The 18,211-nt window shown below is 34.8% G+C and overlaps 1 protein-coding gene across 3 annotated transcripts in view; it reads right to left on the bottom strand.

Moving 5' to 3' along the window:
• ralgps2 (Ral GEF with PH domain and SH3 binding motif 2) overlaps positions 1-18,211 on the bottom strand; it is a 150,570-nt gene that overhangs the window by 60,047 nt on the left and 72,312 nt on the right. For all 3 annotated transcript variants that reach the window (XM_051138901.1, XM_051138903.1, XM_051138902.1), the window contains exons 7-9: positions 12,666-12,755; positions 12,494-12,586; positions 7,291-7,417 (exon numbers count right to left, since the gene is read on the bottom strand). In XM_051138901.1, coding sequence (XP_050994858.1) covers positions 7,291-7,417; positions 12,494-12,586; positions 12,666-12,755 — 310 coding nt within the window. The remainder of the gene's footprint in view (positions 1-7,290; positions 7,418-12,493; positions 12,587-12,665; positions 12,756-18,211) is intronic.

Raw genomic sequence — 18,211 nt, 5'->3', positions numbered from 1 at the left:
AGGTCCTATTACTATAGTAATTATAGTTACATCTTAAATTACGTATTTGATGTAAGTTTCATTGTTAGATCGATGTTAAAAAGTCTCCAACAGTATCAGCTGACCCCATGTGAACTTTGCAGTGTGTAGGTTGATAGGACTTCCAGACAGTGCCTCTGCAGGGGGTGCTGGCATTACGCGCATGTGTTGTGGTTGTTGGCGGCTGGTGGGAGAACTGAGCCCTGTCAGCACCCAATCCAATGGAAAACAAAGACATTACAACTGTTTAGCAGAGGAAGGTCAGATTACACACGATTACTTCTCTAAATGAGGATCACAGACATCTGTTGTTATTATTTATATGCTAATTATGAACACCGCAATCTAACCTTAAACCAAAATGCATGTTGAAAATAAACACAACATGATTTAAATGTGTTTAGCAACGATTAGTCGCCAGATGTTGCAAATAGGAAGCCGTGTCAGAATTACCTTACTTCTAGGGACATTTCCTGAAAGTACACACACACTCCAGAGTGACAATGGTTTAGATCATGGAGTACTCACAAGACTCAGTCCAAGCATGTACACACACACACACACACACACACACACACACACACACACACACACACACACACACACACACCCCCCTGTGCATCCAGCTGGAAGGTTCAGTTTAATCCAGGGTTTTCAGTAGGGAAATCCTGTTATTACAAAACAGGCAAACCATTTGGACACTGACCCCGTCCCTTTACCTCATCTTCCTCTCAATAGCCTTCCAGCCCCTTTTTTTTTTTTTTTTTTTTTTTTTTTCTTTCACATTCAGACTGTGATGAAGCCGTCTGGATGTGTTCAGAGTCCACCCCACCACCTGAACACTTTCATAACACACCACAAATCACAGTCCCTGATTGCCAAAGCAGAAGTAGAATGACCAAAGGGAGAATTCACCGACAATGAGTTGGGGTCATTTATATGCATAGTCTGTGTAGTTTTAGCCTTATTAAACTTTTAGACTTACTAAAAGAATTATTAAGAACAGGCACATCATTTGCATTGGACAAAGGTACGTCTTGCAAGCCAGGTCTGAGAGCTAGGTTGAAAGAGGTGCAGCAGACTACTACAGTCTGGCATACTTTTCTAGAACTGCAGAAAAGTCACTAAAACAGAACAAAACAAAAAAAACAAATGAAAAGACAAAGCCAAAAATCAAACAAAACTGAGACAAGACGAAACAAAACAAAACAAAACAAAACAAAAAAAGAGATGCAATAACAACAACAAAAAACTAAAACATAATAAAACAAAACCCAACACAAGAAAAATAAATAAAAACAAAAAAAAATAAAAACCAAAGGAAACCAAGACAAGGAAAAACACATAACAATGAAAAACAAAACTAAACTAAAAACAAAACAACAACAATAAAAAAAAACAAACAAAAAAAAAACAACAAATTCAAAAACCAAAACCAAACAAGAAAAGAAAACAAAGGAAAGTAAAACAAAAACAAACAAATTCAAAAACCAAAACAAAGCCAAGGCAAGATAAAACACAACACAATGCAAAGCAAAACTAAAAAAAACAAGACAAAAACAAATTCAACAACCAAAACCAAACAAAAGAAAACCAAATGAAACAAGACAAGCTAAATAATAAAACACCACACCACAACACAGCAAAAACTAAAACAAAACCAATATAAAACAATTAACTAAAATCAAAAAACAAAATCAAACAAAACCGAGGCAAGATGAAACAACAAAACAATAGAAAACAAAAAAGAGATAAAACAAACAACAACAAACTAAAACTCAACACAAGATAAAAACAAAAATAAAAAAACGAAGTAAACTAACACAAGATAAAACACAACACAACAAAGCAAAACAAAGCAAAGAGCCAAAAAAGTAAAATAAGACAACAACAAACTCAAAAACCAAAATCAAAGAAAAGAAAGCAAAACACAACAAAAACAAAACCAAGATGAGAAAAAACAAGTAACTACAACAAGTAACAACAAAAAAGACAACAAAAATAATTCAAAAATCAAAACCAAACAAAAGAAAAGAAACAAGATAAACCAAAATTAATTTAAATAAAACAACAAAAACAAGAAAAGATGAAACAAGTAACTAAACTCAAAAAGCAAAAATCAAACAAAACCGAGGCAAGCTGAAACAACAAAGAACAAAACAGACAAAAACAAACAAATTCAAAAACCAAAACCAAACAAAAGAAAAGAAACAAAATAAAACCTAACACAACAACAAAACTAAGACAAGATAAACAAGTAACTACATAAATAATAATAAAAAAAAAAAAAAAAACTAAAGAAAACTGAGGCAAGACGAAACAGCAACTAAAAGCAAAACAAAAAAACTAAACAAATCAAAACAAAAAACAAAACAGGGATAGTCTCTAGCATCCCTGGAATGCTATATAGGTTTTAAAAAGAAACTAGACTATTAAAAAAAGAGGATTTCTGCGTAATGATTATGTAATATGTATATAAAACACCGTTGGATTGTTAATAATAGCTACACTGCAATATATATATGCCCACTGTAACATAAGATAACTATTACACAAGATTTTGGTCATAACGCTCACCCTTAAACTTTACTGCTGTCAGATGAAAGACAGCTTCTGAAATCATTTATGTAAAACACTTAATCCATAAAAAGCAAGATAGATGGACAGACAGACAGACAGACAGATAAAGGAAGGAGAGGTAACGGGTGAAAGAACATTCAGAGGGTCAAAAGGAATTGTTTCACTATTACGGCCAAATCTGAGAAGAGATCCTCTGCTTCAAATTCCTCCATCTTCCTTTCACTCTCTTATTTTTTTTCTTGGAGCAGATTTACAGGGAGAGTGACTGGCAGTTCTTTAATGCGATTCAGACCTCATGTTGTACAAGAGAGCAGTATTTTCCTCTCAACCATCCAAAGAGCCTGGGAGTCCTCCAACCCCGTACCAAAAACACAAGGGCAAACACACGGAAACATGAAATACGTAAAGCACCATACGGTCAGTCCTGTTTGGAGTGATAAATTTGGTTCAGCAATGAACAAGATTGCACACAAAAAGCATTCTTGTAGCTTCATAACATTACGGTTAAACCACTGATATCAAATGGACTATTTTAATGATGTCCTTTCTACCTTTCTGGGCCTTGAACATGGTAGTTGCACTGCTGTCTATGCAGGGTCAGAAAGCTCTCGGATTTTATCAAAAATATCTTAATCTTCCGAAGATGAATGAAGATCTTACAGGTTTGGAACATGAAGGTGAGAAACTAATGACAGAATTTTCATTTTTGGATGAACTATCACGTTAATCCAAAGCACTGACTGGGTAAACACATCCTAGAGGAACTAAAGCGCATATTTATTCTCTACTCCTTTCTATCTTAAGTCAGTCGAATGTCAGCACATGATAAAACACACTGGAGAGAGGCAGAGCAAAGGACAGAGTATCACAGCAGACCAACTCTAATTTATTCATCTCACTTATACAGTTTCGCAATAAAACGCATTCATAACAACAGTGGCAAGAAGATATGAGAAAACAGACACGTCTGCGAAAAATTTGACGAAAGTCAAGTGAAGAGTCAAAACACACACATTTTTTCACGTCACTCAAAAGAAATGTTTCCCAGTTCGCTCAAAACACAGTTTGTGCTGCAAGTTTAAAAAAGGCAAGTAAAAGAAAAACAGTAAAAGAAGGGGAAGAGGATTTTGCTTTAACCAGTGCATGTGTGTAGCCAGTGACTCAGGAGCATCTCCCATTGCCCATCTGAGCTCTAAAAGCCCTGAACAGTAGACTGGGATGGCGTTACTCCAACACACAGAAACAGGTCATAAAAGCTAATAAAGATGCCAATCTTGCATAAGAATATTATAAGCATGGCACTAAGCAAAATGCATGTAATGAAGCGTGCAAGTGTATGAGTGAACATGATAACCCTGTAAGGATGAAATTTTAACGGAAGCATCTTTACACTACAAAGGAACTACACTACCACAGACATTTTAATTTAGCATGGAGATATATAATGTAATATAATAAATATAGTATAATATAATATAATATAATATGATATACAACTTTCTGGTCTTTGAATCTGATTGGCATAAGAGAGTATGATATTAGAGTGATATCAGAACTCCTACAGCCGTTTCACAGTTTGTAATCTTATCGCTCCGCTTGCGATTCTTCTTTTACAGCGAGTGTCAAGGCGGACGCCCAAATCCAGTATAATTTTTTAAATATTACTGTTTTTGTGTCACAGAATGTAGTTTTAAGAGGTTTTCAGATGAGAATGTACTTGTTTACAGTTCAAATATGCAGTTTGTTAATAAAGATAACGTCCATTTGAACGTCATCCGTTCAGCGCTCATGAACCAACCCGAGAGCGCCTCACCTCGGCCAGATCTTCTGAAATTTATCACTGGCTCTGAAGTCTCTGTAGTGGTCACACATGAGATATTATTTGTTATGGGTAAATCTAACGGTAGTCTTTGGTCTCATTAATCTATTGTTTGTTCCAGAGAAGATAGTTTTCTCATGTTTAATCTCATGTTTATGTAACTTCAATGCTGTATATCAGAGCGCTGCCTTTGTACTTTTGACTGAATTGCATCGTAACTTTAATGATGGCTGTTGTTGTTTATTAACTATTATTAATCAATATTATTTTATATAAATAATAGTATTTAAAAGAGAAGTCCACTTCCAGAACAAAAATTGACAGATAATGTACTCACCCCTTGTCATCCAAGATATTCATGTCTTTCTTTTTTCCATATAATGGACCGATATGGTGCCCAGATTTTGAACTTCCAAAATGCAGTTTAAATGCGGCTTCAAATGATCCCAAATGTAGTTGTAAATGATCCCAGCTGAGGAAGAAGGGTTTTATCTAGCGAAACGATCGGTTATTTTCATAAAAATAATACAATTTATATACTTTTTAATGTCAAAAGCTTGTCTTGTCTTACTCTGCCTGAACTGTTTTTTTCCGGTTCATGACAGTTATGTCGAAAAACTCCAATCTCATGTTCTCCCTCAACTTCAAAATAGTCTTATATCACTGTTTTACCTTTCTTGTTAAGGGTGTTTGATCTTCTTTGCATGTTCACATTGCAAAGACTGGGTCGGTACTTCTGCAGCAATGTAGGATGATGTTTTCAACATACCCTAACTGTCTTAAACCAGAATACACAGAGTCCAGGGAGAGCAAACAAGACGATCGTTAGATTAAAAAGTATTTAAATTGTATTTTTTAAAATTAAAATAACAGATAGTTTCGCTAGATAAGACCCTTCTTCCATTAGATGGCTTTTAAAGACACTATGCTGTTATTTAGTTTATGTATTTACACACTTGTGCCATTGAACTGTTGTATAAACGCAATATCACATGAGTAGATGTGAGATATATCTGTATATGGGCACGCTGTGGTTACCTACAGCCCTCAGCCTGTGTCCTCGTGCCTATGGCCGAATCACAGCCGATATTGCTTACAATATAATATAATATAATATATCACACAAGTAGCCGTGAGATATGGCTGTATATCAGCTGCGATTAGCTACGGCCAAAATAACAGCCGTGCCAATATACTTCCATATCTCACGGTGATACAAGTGTGATATTGCATTTATACAACAGCTTGAAGCTACAAGTGCGTAAACATTTAAGAAAGAACAAGGGCTTTAAAAACCCTCTTCTGTGCAGAACTACTTTCTTCCGCCATGGATGCAAATCTCAGTTTGACATTTTAACAGCTGAGCCCAAGCCTCCATTACTAATTCGAAAATGTCACTTTAGAACAAGTAAAAAAGGAACGACGAGTTGCTTCTTTAAAATCTTATTGTATTACTGTATTAAAAGCAGTGTATGTGTAGTAGAGTATTATGAGAGAGAGATGGACTGAGCAAGTATGGTTACCTGCATCTGATACAGCATTCGTTTTTCAGCTCAATCTCATATTCGCAACACAACATTCGTTTGAATGTCCGCTATAGAAAGCAATGTCTTTGTCGTACTATCCTATCATCTGTTAAGGGTGATTTCCAATGACAGTGCTGCTCAGCGCATTTGTTACGAGGTGTTGTTGAAAATAAAAATAACATACTATTATCAAATACTACTATTATTTGTATTAAACATCATTTATTGCTCTGGAACAAATAATAGATTAATGAGAGTAAAGACAGCAAGTTAGATTTGCCTAAAACAAATTATACCTTCTGTTTAACCACCACAGAGATAATTGAACCGGCAGCAAATTCCAGAAGATCTGGCTCAGGTAATGAGATATGAGTGCTGATCAGCCGCTGACGTCCTAGAGCTCACTTCTCCGAAAACACTGAAGCAAATTTTCAAATAGATGTTATCTTTATCACCAAACCACACATTTGAAGTCTAAACAAGTACATTCTCGCCTAAAAACTCTTAAAACTACAACCCTGACACAAAAACAGTATTATTTATAAAATTATTGTGAATTTTGGTGAAACGGTTGATGTTCTGATATCACTAGAATATCACACTCCTCTCAGCCAATCAGATTCGCCTGTATAATATATATTATATTGTTCTGATAACATTTTTAATGTTTGCAATCTATTCTATATAAACCATTATATTTATAAATGTATAAATGTATAAATACATGGATAAGATGCTTAGAGGGACATGTGCGTATAAAGACACTGGGGGTCGAAGTTAATGTAACTGCTGTTTACTTGTCTCACTTATGCTTTTCTCTTCTTAAAAACAAATCTGTGAGAATACTTTTTTTTTTCTCTGAAATGCCCATATAAACTGGTGCTTCTGGCTGTCAAATATGACTCCAACAGGTTTCATAACAAATTGCACCTGTGCCTGTAACAGCCTTGGGGGAGCAGTCTGTGTTTTCTCTGCTAGTCAATCATTTTGCAAAATGTCAACAAATAATAGAGTTAGAAAATGTAATCACACTTACATAATTAATCACATCCGTCAACGTGCTAATTTCAACAGCTCTAACTTACACATAAATAATAATGGCACAAACAATGAAACAAGCTCGAAAGCTGATTCTCGAGTTGGCTGTTTAATACAAATCGTCTACAAGGCATCCCTAGAACTTTGAGGATATCTAAACAAGACGAAAGGTCTTAAATGGGACGATTTCATTAAAACTTTAAATTGATTCAAATTTAATGTTTGTGATGTTGTTGTATTTATAATTTCCTTGGAAATTGGAAAGGGATGTTTTGTGTGTGCGCAAATATGAGAGGAAAGAAAAAATACCCAGATACGGGATGCAGGATGTCATGCTCTGGCTGCTGATATAATCTCTCAAGCGTTTATAGTTGTCTTCTTTAGACATCAGATACTCCAGCCTCTCAAACGTGGCCTTGTCCTTTCGACTCAAAAGCTGTGGGAAACAGAGGGAGGAAAAAGAGAGAGCACATTTGTAACAAAAACAATAAGCACTTTCTTTTAATAACTGCCTTTTTAGGCTCGAACAGCATGTATTTAAAGGAATAAAGGCATAATCTGGGTTCAATACAAATTTGGCTTTATCACCACCATCTGTGACATGAAGAAGTGCTGCAACCCTCAGTAGACAACATTCAGACACAGATTAACATTCTTTGTATGTTTTCTCAAGTCGGCATGTGTTTCTAGACACAAACATTTAGTCAATCAGGGTTTAAATCACCTAAATGAACTTGGCTGTAAACAATCCAGTGCTGATTTTTAGTGTCTGTCCTCGTCATCTCTATCATATAATCACTCACAGTTAACATGATTTTTGTTTGTTTTCCATTTATCAACCACTTGGCAGTACAATCGTAAACATAATTGCATTCGGGACGGCGTAAAATATCTCCACCTGACCAAAACGAGAAGAAAAAAAATTGAAAACTAATGTTTAGTGTTTAGCAATGTTCCCAGCAAAAACAAAAGTGGGACAATCAAAGACAGAAAACAGAGACAAGATTAAATAAGAGCTCTGCAAACAAAAGAAAATCTGATAATGCTGAAATGAAATTTAAAGTATTGTGAAGTAAATTTAAACAAACCTAAACAAATTAAGAGCCACCTGATGTGACCTCTCTCTCGCTCACACACACACCAGATCTCCAAGATCATTCTGTCTGCAGATCCATGTGTGGACAAAATTGCTACAAATGTCTCTAAAAGAACAGCAAAAACATCTTTGTAGGACATTTGTAAAGTGACTAAATGTCTCATTTGTTCATCATTAATTACAAAAGTTCATTATTAATTACAATCAGTTTATTTTATACATTAAGTGTAAATAGGCAGAACCAACAAGGATACAGAATAGGATCTAAAAGTCACCACATTGAAAATCTTAGACACAAAAAAGTTAGTCGAATATATTAGTAGAATATTAGTAGAATGTTAGTAGAATAAAAAAGAAATATTATGATGCAGAATTAATTTGAAGTGGATTAAAACTTTTCAAAGTTGTCCTAAAACCAAAACAATATCATCCTTGTCTTAGGACAACTTTGATTAACTTTTTTGATCCTTTTCAAAGTTGACTACTGTAGTTTTTAGCAACATTTGAAGTAATGACAGAATTTATGCACTCAGAATAGTTCACAAAAAAATATAAAAAAATAAAAAATAATAATTCTGTCATCATTTACTCACCTTTCACATGTTCCAAATTGGCATGAGTTTCTTTCTTCTGTTGAACATGAAGATATTTTAAAGAATGCTGGTAACCAAAAAGCTGATGGTAGCCATTGACTTCCATAGTATGGAAGAAAATACTATGGAAGTCAATGGCTACCGGCTACTGTTTGGTTACCAACATCTTTAAATATCTTCTTTTATGTTCAACAGAAATAAAATCTTTAACAAAAAATAGTTGACAACTGCAAAATTTGGTAGTACTTTATAATAACTGCACATTATGAACCGTTAGTTAAGCATTAGTAAATAGTCAATTCATAACTTATAAAGCATTATCCCTACATTAACAGACAGCAGTAAGCAGTTTATAAATACAGCTACAAATGCTTTGTTCTTGATTTATGAGCAACAATATTTAATATTTGTATTTTCATACTTTAAGTATTAATTAATCTTTTCTAAATTAAGTACTACATTATTTACAAACAAGTTATTTAGTTGTCATCAGTGATTCATAAGATCTAGAAGGAATAAGTAAATGATTAATAAATATTTAAATGTCATTTATACATCATATTAGTTACTCAGTGTGTTAATAGATGCTTTATTAACACAAATTCTTACTGTCATCAACTGAGGTGGTTATAAAACATTTAGTAGTTGTCAGTTAACTATTTTTGTGAGCTCATATAAGCTTTTACAAAAATATTTAAAGGCTCAGCTGTCTTCTCATTTCTTCATTTTGTTGGTTTTTGTTAGTTTTGTTGCTTATTTTGTTTCTTTTTAATTTTTATATGATATCGCAGAGGTTTATTGTTTATTTTATATCTAGTGCACAGTTGTACAGTTTCTTTTTTATAAATGGCTTACTACTGTCTATTAATGTAGGGATAATGCTTTATAAATGATGATATGACTATTTACTAATGCTTAACTAATGGTTCATAACTTGCAGTTGTTATAAAGTGTTACCCAAAATTTTATCGACTAGCAACATAACATCAGCTACATTGGTAAACAATCTGGTTTCACTGCATTGTGTTAGTCCACTTTTTACATTCTACTAACCATAAATATTGATATGTATCTATAACTACATGTTAATTGATTTGTAACTACATGTCAGCTAAGTCTTATTAGTGTATTAGCAGACTGTTGGTTTAAAGGGGTCATCGGATGCCCATTTTCCACAAATTAATATAATTCTTTAGGGTCTTAATGAAAAGTCTATAACATACTTTGGCTAAAATTTCTCAATGGTAGTGTAAAAAACACCTTTTTTACCTTGCCAAAATCAGCTCTGCAAAAATCATTCTGTTCTGGTCGATGTTGCTTTAAATGTTAATGAGCTCTGCTCGCCCGCCCCTCTCTTCTCTCTGTGGAGTGACGAGCCTGTTTACTTTAGCCACGAAACTTGCTAACTAGCACGTTATTAGGAAAGGCGATCGCAAAGATTAATAAAAAAAACCATTATACTCTCTTCTGCTGTAAGTGAAGCTGGATCACAAATGATTCACGTGAACATAGACAGATATATGTAGATCGGGAGGCGCATTTCCTTCACAAACAAATGTAACCCACTGCATCTTCAGCGGCTCAGATGTCGGGAGTAAATGACGACCACTATGTTCATTATTACATCCAACCATAGAACACCTTAATCAACTATCCGTGTCAATCAACTATCATATACACAGATAAGATGTTGAGAATGGCTTGATTTGAAAAAGGGGAAATTATTTTTACAAATTAAATAGAAACCACTGGGTGGATTTTTATCATTACAGGGTGGTTGTACATACACAGCCAACACACACTTATGTTCAAACTACATGTAAAAGTGAACTTTGCATCCGATGACCCCTTTAAAGTCAGGCTTAGGGATAGCAGAGTAAGTTGACATGTACTTGCAAAGTAACTTATAATCAGTAAAATGTCTGTTGGAGGAGCATCAAAATAAATTCTTAGCAGATATTCAAGTGGTAGCTCACCCAAAAATGATAATTCTGTCATTAATTACTCAAACTTGTGAGTAAGAGAGTAAGAGATCTTTGTTCATCTTCAGAACACAAATTCTGAATACACAAAGATATTTTTGATGAAATCCAAGAGCTTTCTGACCCTGACAGCATTGCAACTGACACGTTCAAGGCCCAGAAAGGTAGTAAGGACATTGTTCAAATAGTCCATATGACATCAGTGGTTCAACCGTAATGTTATGAAGCTACAGGAATACTTTGTGTGTGTTAAGAAAAATTGTCATTAATGACAATTTCTATTTTTGGGTGAACTATTCCTTTAAACAGACAGTCTATTAATAATGTAATGACTGGTGGTTGGCATGTACTTGCTTACTTATAGTTTGTAGAAAGTCTAAAGTGAACTATGAAGTGTTACCAATATTTTAAAATTCTAAAACATTTTTCAAAAAAAGAAAAAAACAATCTTGGATGGAAACTGTAATTTCATCTGGTCAAATTTCCACTGAAAAACAAGATGCTTTTTGGATTATTCTCAAATCATATTGGATAATACAGTTTATAAGGGAAAATGTTTTATTAAACTACAAAAATAGCCACACTGAAGTATATTCAGAGCCCACTATATAGAAGTGTGTGCGTTTGGCCATGTCTGAGGAAAGCTAGACTGAGAAGCCATGGAAAACACAGATCTGACAGAAAGAGCAGGGGAGAGGAATACTCCAGTTATGTAAAAGGCTGAAAATGGTACACTAGAGACAGGATTGAGGAGTGGGACGTTGGCTGTGACTTAAGACAAGACAATATTTCCAAATAAAAGACAGATACACCGAGCTGCTGGATAGCCTAAAATTTTACCATGGTAACCACAGTCCCCCTCAAAATACAGGTAAACACTTATCAACAATTATCAACAATAAAAGGCAGTAACTCTGACAACAGCATATTTACTGAATGTCAAATTCACTGCCAGTTATGAAAATATGCTATTCAGCTATTCAATCATAATTTTACATTTTTAAGCATAAGCATTTACATTTAAAAATGTTACATGATTTTACAATCTTAAGTTGTTAATGCTAATGAAACCAAGTGCAGCACAGATGCTCTGTTACAGAATGATTTGTGAGCAAACTTGTGAAGTTATAAAAACCTGGGTAACAGGTGTCTGTTTTATGATAGTTGCCCTATTTTATAGTAGAAACAGATGGGTTTTTGGGAAACCCCAGTATTAGCTTTAGGTTTAGCGCAGGCTATTGATCTTTTATTTCAGTTGTTATTTCATAAGGATATCATTAACCAAAACTTTTCCATCATTTGAATGAAAGCACAAAATTATAGTGCGTGAGTGAACATTTTCTGTTTTAATAAATTACGGGGGTACAAAAATCACTACCACTACTGAGTGTTGTTCAAATGGAGGGTATCGTGTGGTATCGTGGGAAATGAAATGCATGATTTAATTCCAGTAAAGACGGAAAGGGGAAAAACTAAACAGAGTTTCTTGTTGTTCATCAATCTAAATATTGGAAAGCACCAAGTCAAGGTCTCACAGTGATTCATTTGTTTGCAGTTTCCAGCCTTCATCAATAACTAAATGAGAGACTGTTGAAAGCCTGGATAGTTTCACAACCTATAAACACACATGAAAACTGAGTGTAAAGTAATTCAGATGCATACAGCAGCTGTGTTGGACAAAATGATAATGAATTAAATTAAAAACCCGTCTGAGCCAAAAACACACATGATGCTTTGACAAAAATAAGAAAATATTGGAAAAAGTGCAAATAAATTACTAATAATTAACACAAAAATATGTTTACATGAAATGTTAATAAAGAGTGTATTAAATAACTCACAGCCCAGGTCTTGGTGAGCCTGAAGATAGGGGCGCTCTGTAAAGCAGATACTACCGCCATCACTGCATGGAGATTATTCATGTCACACAGTTTCTGCAAGAAGAGAGAAAGAAGGTTAGCAGCCAGTACAAACACTTAAGTTCTACACATGTGCTTTACGGAGTGTTTTTACCTTTGCCGTTCTGATATAGAGGCTCAGAACTTCTGCTCTGATCTTCAGAGTTTGAGCATGAAGAATCTCCCTCACCACCCAGAAACTCACCTAACATTAGACAAAAACAAAAACAATATATATTGATAACTGATCCATACTGCCATAGTCAAGATGTTGTTTTTTAATAAACCACGCTACAGTTAAACTTAAACAAGTTAGGGCTGGATGAATGTACATGTATAAGTCACATGCGGGTTCGGGTCCAAAACTGGGTAATTGAAATAAATGTGCTTTTTTGAATGGACCTGATAAGACTCAAATTCCTCAAGTATCCTGGATGTGTAGCCTACTTTTGCGTTTCATGTTAAGCACGTCGGGTTCGGGTAAGAAATTATTCGGATTGATTTGGGGCGGGTACGGATTAAGAATAAATAAGAGAACACAAGAAGACAAGACAGTGAGACAAACTGTGATAAGAAGAGACAAAAAAAGAACCAGACACGAGAACAGAAGAGAATGAGAGGAGATGACATTTAAAAGGGACACAAAGATAGTGATTGAAGAGAAAAGACAAGGAAATGGGAAAAGACAAGAGTCCAGACAAAACCACGAAATGTGAGATGAAAAAACACAAGGTGAGTCAAAAAGCAAATGAGGAAACAAAAAAAAGACTAGAATAGGAGAGAATCCAAGATGAGAAGAGACAAAAGAGACAAGGAAAATATGCAGAAGCAAAGAGAAGAGAACGAGAGCACATGAGACTGGAAACTGGAAAAAAAGCAGCAAGATAATAAGAGACCAGAAAAGAACAAACAAGGAGACAAGAAGATTGAGAAGAACTGAGATGAGAAGAGACAGGTATAAGTAGGTAGAGACGAGAAGAGAAGAGACGAGACGAGACGAGACGAGACGAGACGAGAAGAGGGAATAAAGGTCGAGACAAGACGAGAAAAGTAGACCAAACAAGAACAACACGAGAATGAAAGGAAATGAGACTGGCAAAAAAAGAGACAAGAAAAAAAAAATTACAAGAGACAAGAGGAGAATAAACTAGGAGACAAAAAGAAAAGACAAGAGGGTGAAAATAACTGAGATGAGAAAAGATGAGATGAGTCAAGAATAAGAGGTTCTGAGATGAGAAGAAACACCACGAGACAAGAAAAGAATGTGTGAGAAGAGAAGACAGAGAAGAAAACTAGAGGAGATGAGACTGGAAACTATAACAAAAGTGACAAGGCAAGAACAGAAGGGACAAGCTAAGAATAAGAATAAATAAGAGAACACAAGAAGACAAGAGAGTGAGGCAAACTGTGATGAGAAGAGACAAGACAAGAAGAGAACAAGACATGAGAACAGAAGAGAATGAGAGGAGATGACATAGAAAAGGAACACAAAGAAAGTGGCAGAAGAGAAAAGACAAGGACTACATACAATTAGAGGACATGAGACTGTAATAGAAGAGACAAAATGAGAAAAGACAAGATGGACAGACTAGGTCAGATAAAAAGAGGAAAAGAAGAAATGCAAAGCGAATGAGAGGAGAAAGGAGATGGGAAAAGACTAGAGGCAAAACACAACCACAAAATGTGATATGAAAAAATACAAGGTGAGTCAAGAAGCAAATGAGGAAACAAAAAAAAAAGATTAGAAAAGGAGAGAATCCAAGATGAGAAAAGACAAAAAGAGACGAGGAGAATGTGCAGAAGCAAAGAGAAGAGAATGAGAGCACATGAGACTGGAAAGTAGAAGGAAAGCCGCAAGATAAGAAGAGAAAAGAAGAGAACAAACGAGGAGACAAGAAGATTGAGAAGAACTGAGATGAGAAGAGACAATTATAAGTACATAATAAAGAGACAATAAGAGATGAAAAGAGACAAGATGAGAAGAGACGAGACGAAAAGAGGCAATAAAGGGCAAGAAAAGATGAGAAAAGAATAGACCAAAAAAGACCAAGACGAGGATGAAAGCAGATGATACTGGAAGCAAAGAGACAAGACAAAAAATAAAAGAGACAAGAGTAGAATGAACTAAGAGGAGACAAGAAGAGGAGACAAGAGGCAAACCATAGGCAAATGTGTAAAAGTGTTTTGTAAGCTGCTTGCTCATGTTATTCAGCTGCAACAGAACACTTCGTAAAAAGACAGAATAAGCCTGTTTGACACCTAAATCACACCTTTTTATAAGATTTTTTAATCTTATTGGAATAGAATTAGGAATCGATAAGAATCGCAATAGATATGCAGAATCAGAACTGGAATTGGAATCGGAAACCCAACAATACCCAACCCTAGTCAAGAAGCAACTGAGGAAACAAAAATAAGAGAAGAGAAGGCGAGAATCTACGATGGGAAGAAACAACATGAGAAAAGGAGAATGTGTGCAGAAGCAAGAGAACAAGAGAACATGAGATGGGAAACTGGAAGAAAAGCAGCAAGACAATAAAAGAGACAATAAGAGAACAAAAGAGGAGACAAGAAGAACTGACATGAGAAGGGACAAGTACAAGAGAATGAAGACAATGAAGAGACAAGATGAGGCAATGAAGGTAAGACAAGGCAAGAAGAGAGTAGACAAAAAGAGAAGAAGATGAGAATGAAAGGAGATGGGACTGGAAGAAGAGAGACAAGATAAGAATAAAAGAGACAAGTGGACTAAGAGGAGACAAGAAGAAAAGACAAGAGGGTGAGAAGAACTGAGATGAGAAAAGATGAGACAAAACTGAAATGGACAACAGGAGAGCAAGACTGAGAGGAGACAAGAAGTGAAAAAGACTAAATAAGACATGAACAGAATGAAACAAGAAGTGGAGAAAAGAGAACGAGAGGACATGAAGATCCAAGAGACAAGACAAATTATTGTATTTTAAACTTCAGACGTTATGCAACAGCAGACATAGGTTGTTGAAAGATCACTCTTCATCTCCTCCAACCCCTGCCAACCTCAGCCCCCCCATTTCCATTTCTCCTGTTGATTTTCCAGACTCTTCCTTCCCTTGATCCCTCCTTCTCCATTCCTTCCCACATGTCTGATGCTGGGACGCACACTCACAGTGAGGTCATTGTTTCACCATCTCCCCTACTGTGTGTTCCCCTGTTATTTGTTGTGAGATTGGATCATAGCATCTTTGGATAAAGCAGGAACGCCTCAAACCAGTGGAAAGGATTTAAATCTAATGACTAATGAAGAGAAAAGGCAGCATGGTACCACAGACATTTATACACGAACACAAATAGACATGCAAAAACTCCATCACACGCATGAGCACACATTCACACCAGCTGCTGCATTACACACACCTGCACCTGCATTTAACACAAAGAGGAAATCGATTTTTTAGCCTGGTTTTGAGCCACTAGCCATGCAGAACTTTTCCCCATATACTCCATTAGAGAATATTTCAGAGAATATTTTGCGCTTGTCTTATTTCATCAAGTCAAGGAAAACATGGTAAAAAAGGAAGAAAAAGAACAAACTGAAGTAGGGGGAGAACTGAATAAAAAAACCCCCACAGACCTTATGCAAATATCCTCTGGTAAAAGATACCCATATGTGCCTAATTTTTAACATCTGTCCATGGGTAATCTGTAGGGTCTGTCTGTATGCATGTGTTTGCATAAGTGCGCTTTTATCCCAGAGTTTGCTTCTATTATTTCCTGCATTGAGTACATACGAGTAAATGTAATATGAATACACTCCATATTTCTGCATGACAAAATGTTTGTGTGTGAGTCTTTGAAGTGGGGAGCATAAAGGTTTAGACAGAAAGACAAAAGAAAAAAAGAATGTATATTTATGGAAAGAGTGCTTTGCCAGTGTTTATAGTCATATAAACAACATTAACATTTCATTCTACACAATGACAATGAATCATACAAGACAACTGAACCAGACAACTGTCAGTATGACCGCTGTCAATAACTTTGATTAATCTGCTGCAGAAAAATAAAAATAAAAAATTCAGCTACTACTAACGAATTACACAATGATTAGCTAACTACATATGATTAGTTAACTATTGAACAATGAAAAAAGTATAATCAGCTAACCTATGGAATGACAGTGAACACACATTATCAACTATCTACTAAATGACGTCAAAACTACCAGTGGTAAATAACTACTGAATAATGACTAAACTACTGTACAAAACTATTAACAGTCAACTACTAATTAATGACTAAACTACTGTACAAAACTATCAATGGTCAACTACTGAATAGTGACTAAACTACTGTAGAAAACTATCAATGGTCAACTAACTACTGAAAAATGACTAAACTACTGTACAAAACTATTAACAGTTAACTACTGAATACTGACTAAACTACTGTAGAAAACTATCAATGGTCAACTTCTAAATACTGAGTAAACTACTGTACAAAATCATTAAGAGTCAACTACTGAATAATGACTAAACTACTATGGACCATTTCGCTAGATGTAAACATACTGGTCCCGATACACTTCCTGTTTCTTTTTTTTTACTTTACACAAACATCACAAAAAATACAACCAACATAACATTTGACTGGATGAAAATGTTACATTAGCATCTTTAAGATGTATTTGTATATGTGAAATAAAAAAAAATAAAAAAACAAAAAAACAGGAAGCGAATCTGGACCAGTGTTGTTTACATCTAGCAAAATGGTCTATACAAAACTACTGATGGTCAACTACTGAATAGTGATTAAACTACTGTACAAAACTATCAGTGGTCAACTACTAAATAAAGACTAAACTACTGTACAAAACTATCAATGGTCAACTACTGAATAGTGACTAAACTACTGTACAAAATATCAATGGTCAACTTCTAAATACGGACTAAACTACTGTACAAAACTATTAAGAGTCAACTACTGAATAATGACTAAACTACTACACAAAACTATTGATGGTCAACTACTAAATAGTGACTAAACTACTAAATACTGACTAAACTACTGTACAAAACTATTAAGAGTCAACTACTGATTAATGACTAAACTACTATACAAAACTATTGATGGTCAACTACTGAATAGTGACTAAACTACTGTACAAATCTATAAATGGTCAGCTACTGAATAATGACTAAACTACTGTACAAAACTATCAATGGTCAACTACTAAATACTGACTAAACTACTGTACAAAACTATTAAGAGTCAACTACTGATTAATGACTAAACTACTATACAAAACTATTGATGGTCAACTACTGAATAGTGACTAAACTACTGTACAAATCTATAAATGGTCAGCTACTGAATAATGACTAAACTACTGTACAAAACTATCAATGGTCAACTACTAAATACTGACTAAACTACTGTACAAAACTATTAAGAGTCAACTACTGATTAATGACTAAACTACTATACAAAACTATTGATCGTCAACTACTGAATAGTGACTAAACTACTGTACAAAACTATAAATGGTCAACTACTAAATACTGACTAAACTACTGTACAAAACTATTAGGAATCAACTACTGAATAGTGACTAAACTACTGTACAAAACTATTAAGAGTCAACTACTGATTAATGACTAAACTACTATACAAAACTATTGATGG

Source organism: Labeo rohita, chromosome 20 (assembly GCF_022985175.1).
Source record: "Labeo rohita strain BAU-BD-2019 chromosome 20, IGBB_LRoh.1.0, whole genome shotgun sequence".
NCBI lineage: Eukaryota > Metazoa > Chordata > Actinopteri > Cypriniformes > Cyprinidae > Labeo > Labeo rohita.
Note: the sequence above shows the minus strand (reverse complement) of the source record. Positions and strands in the feature narration are given on the sequence as shown.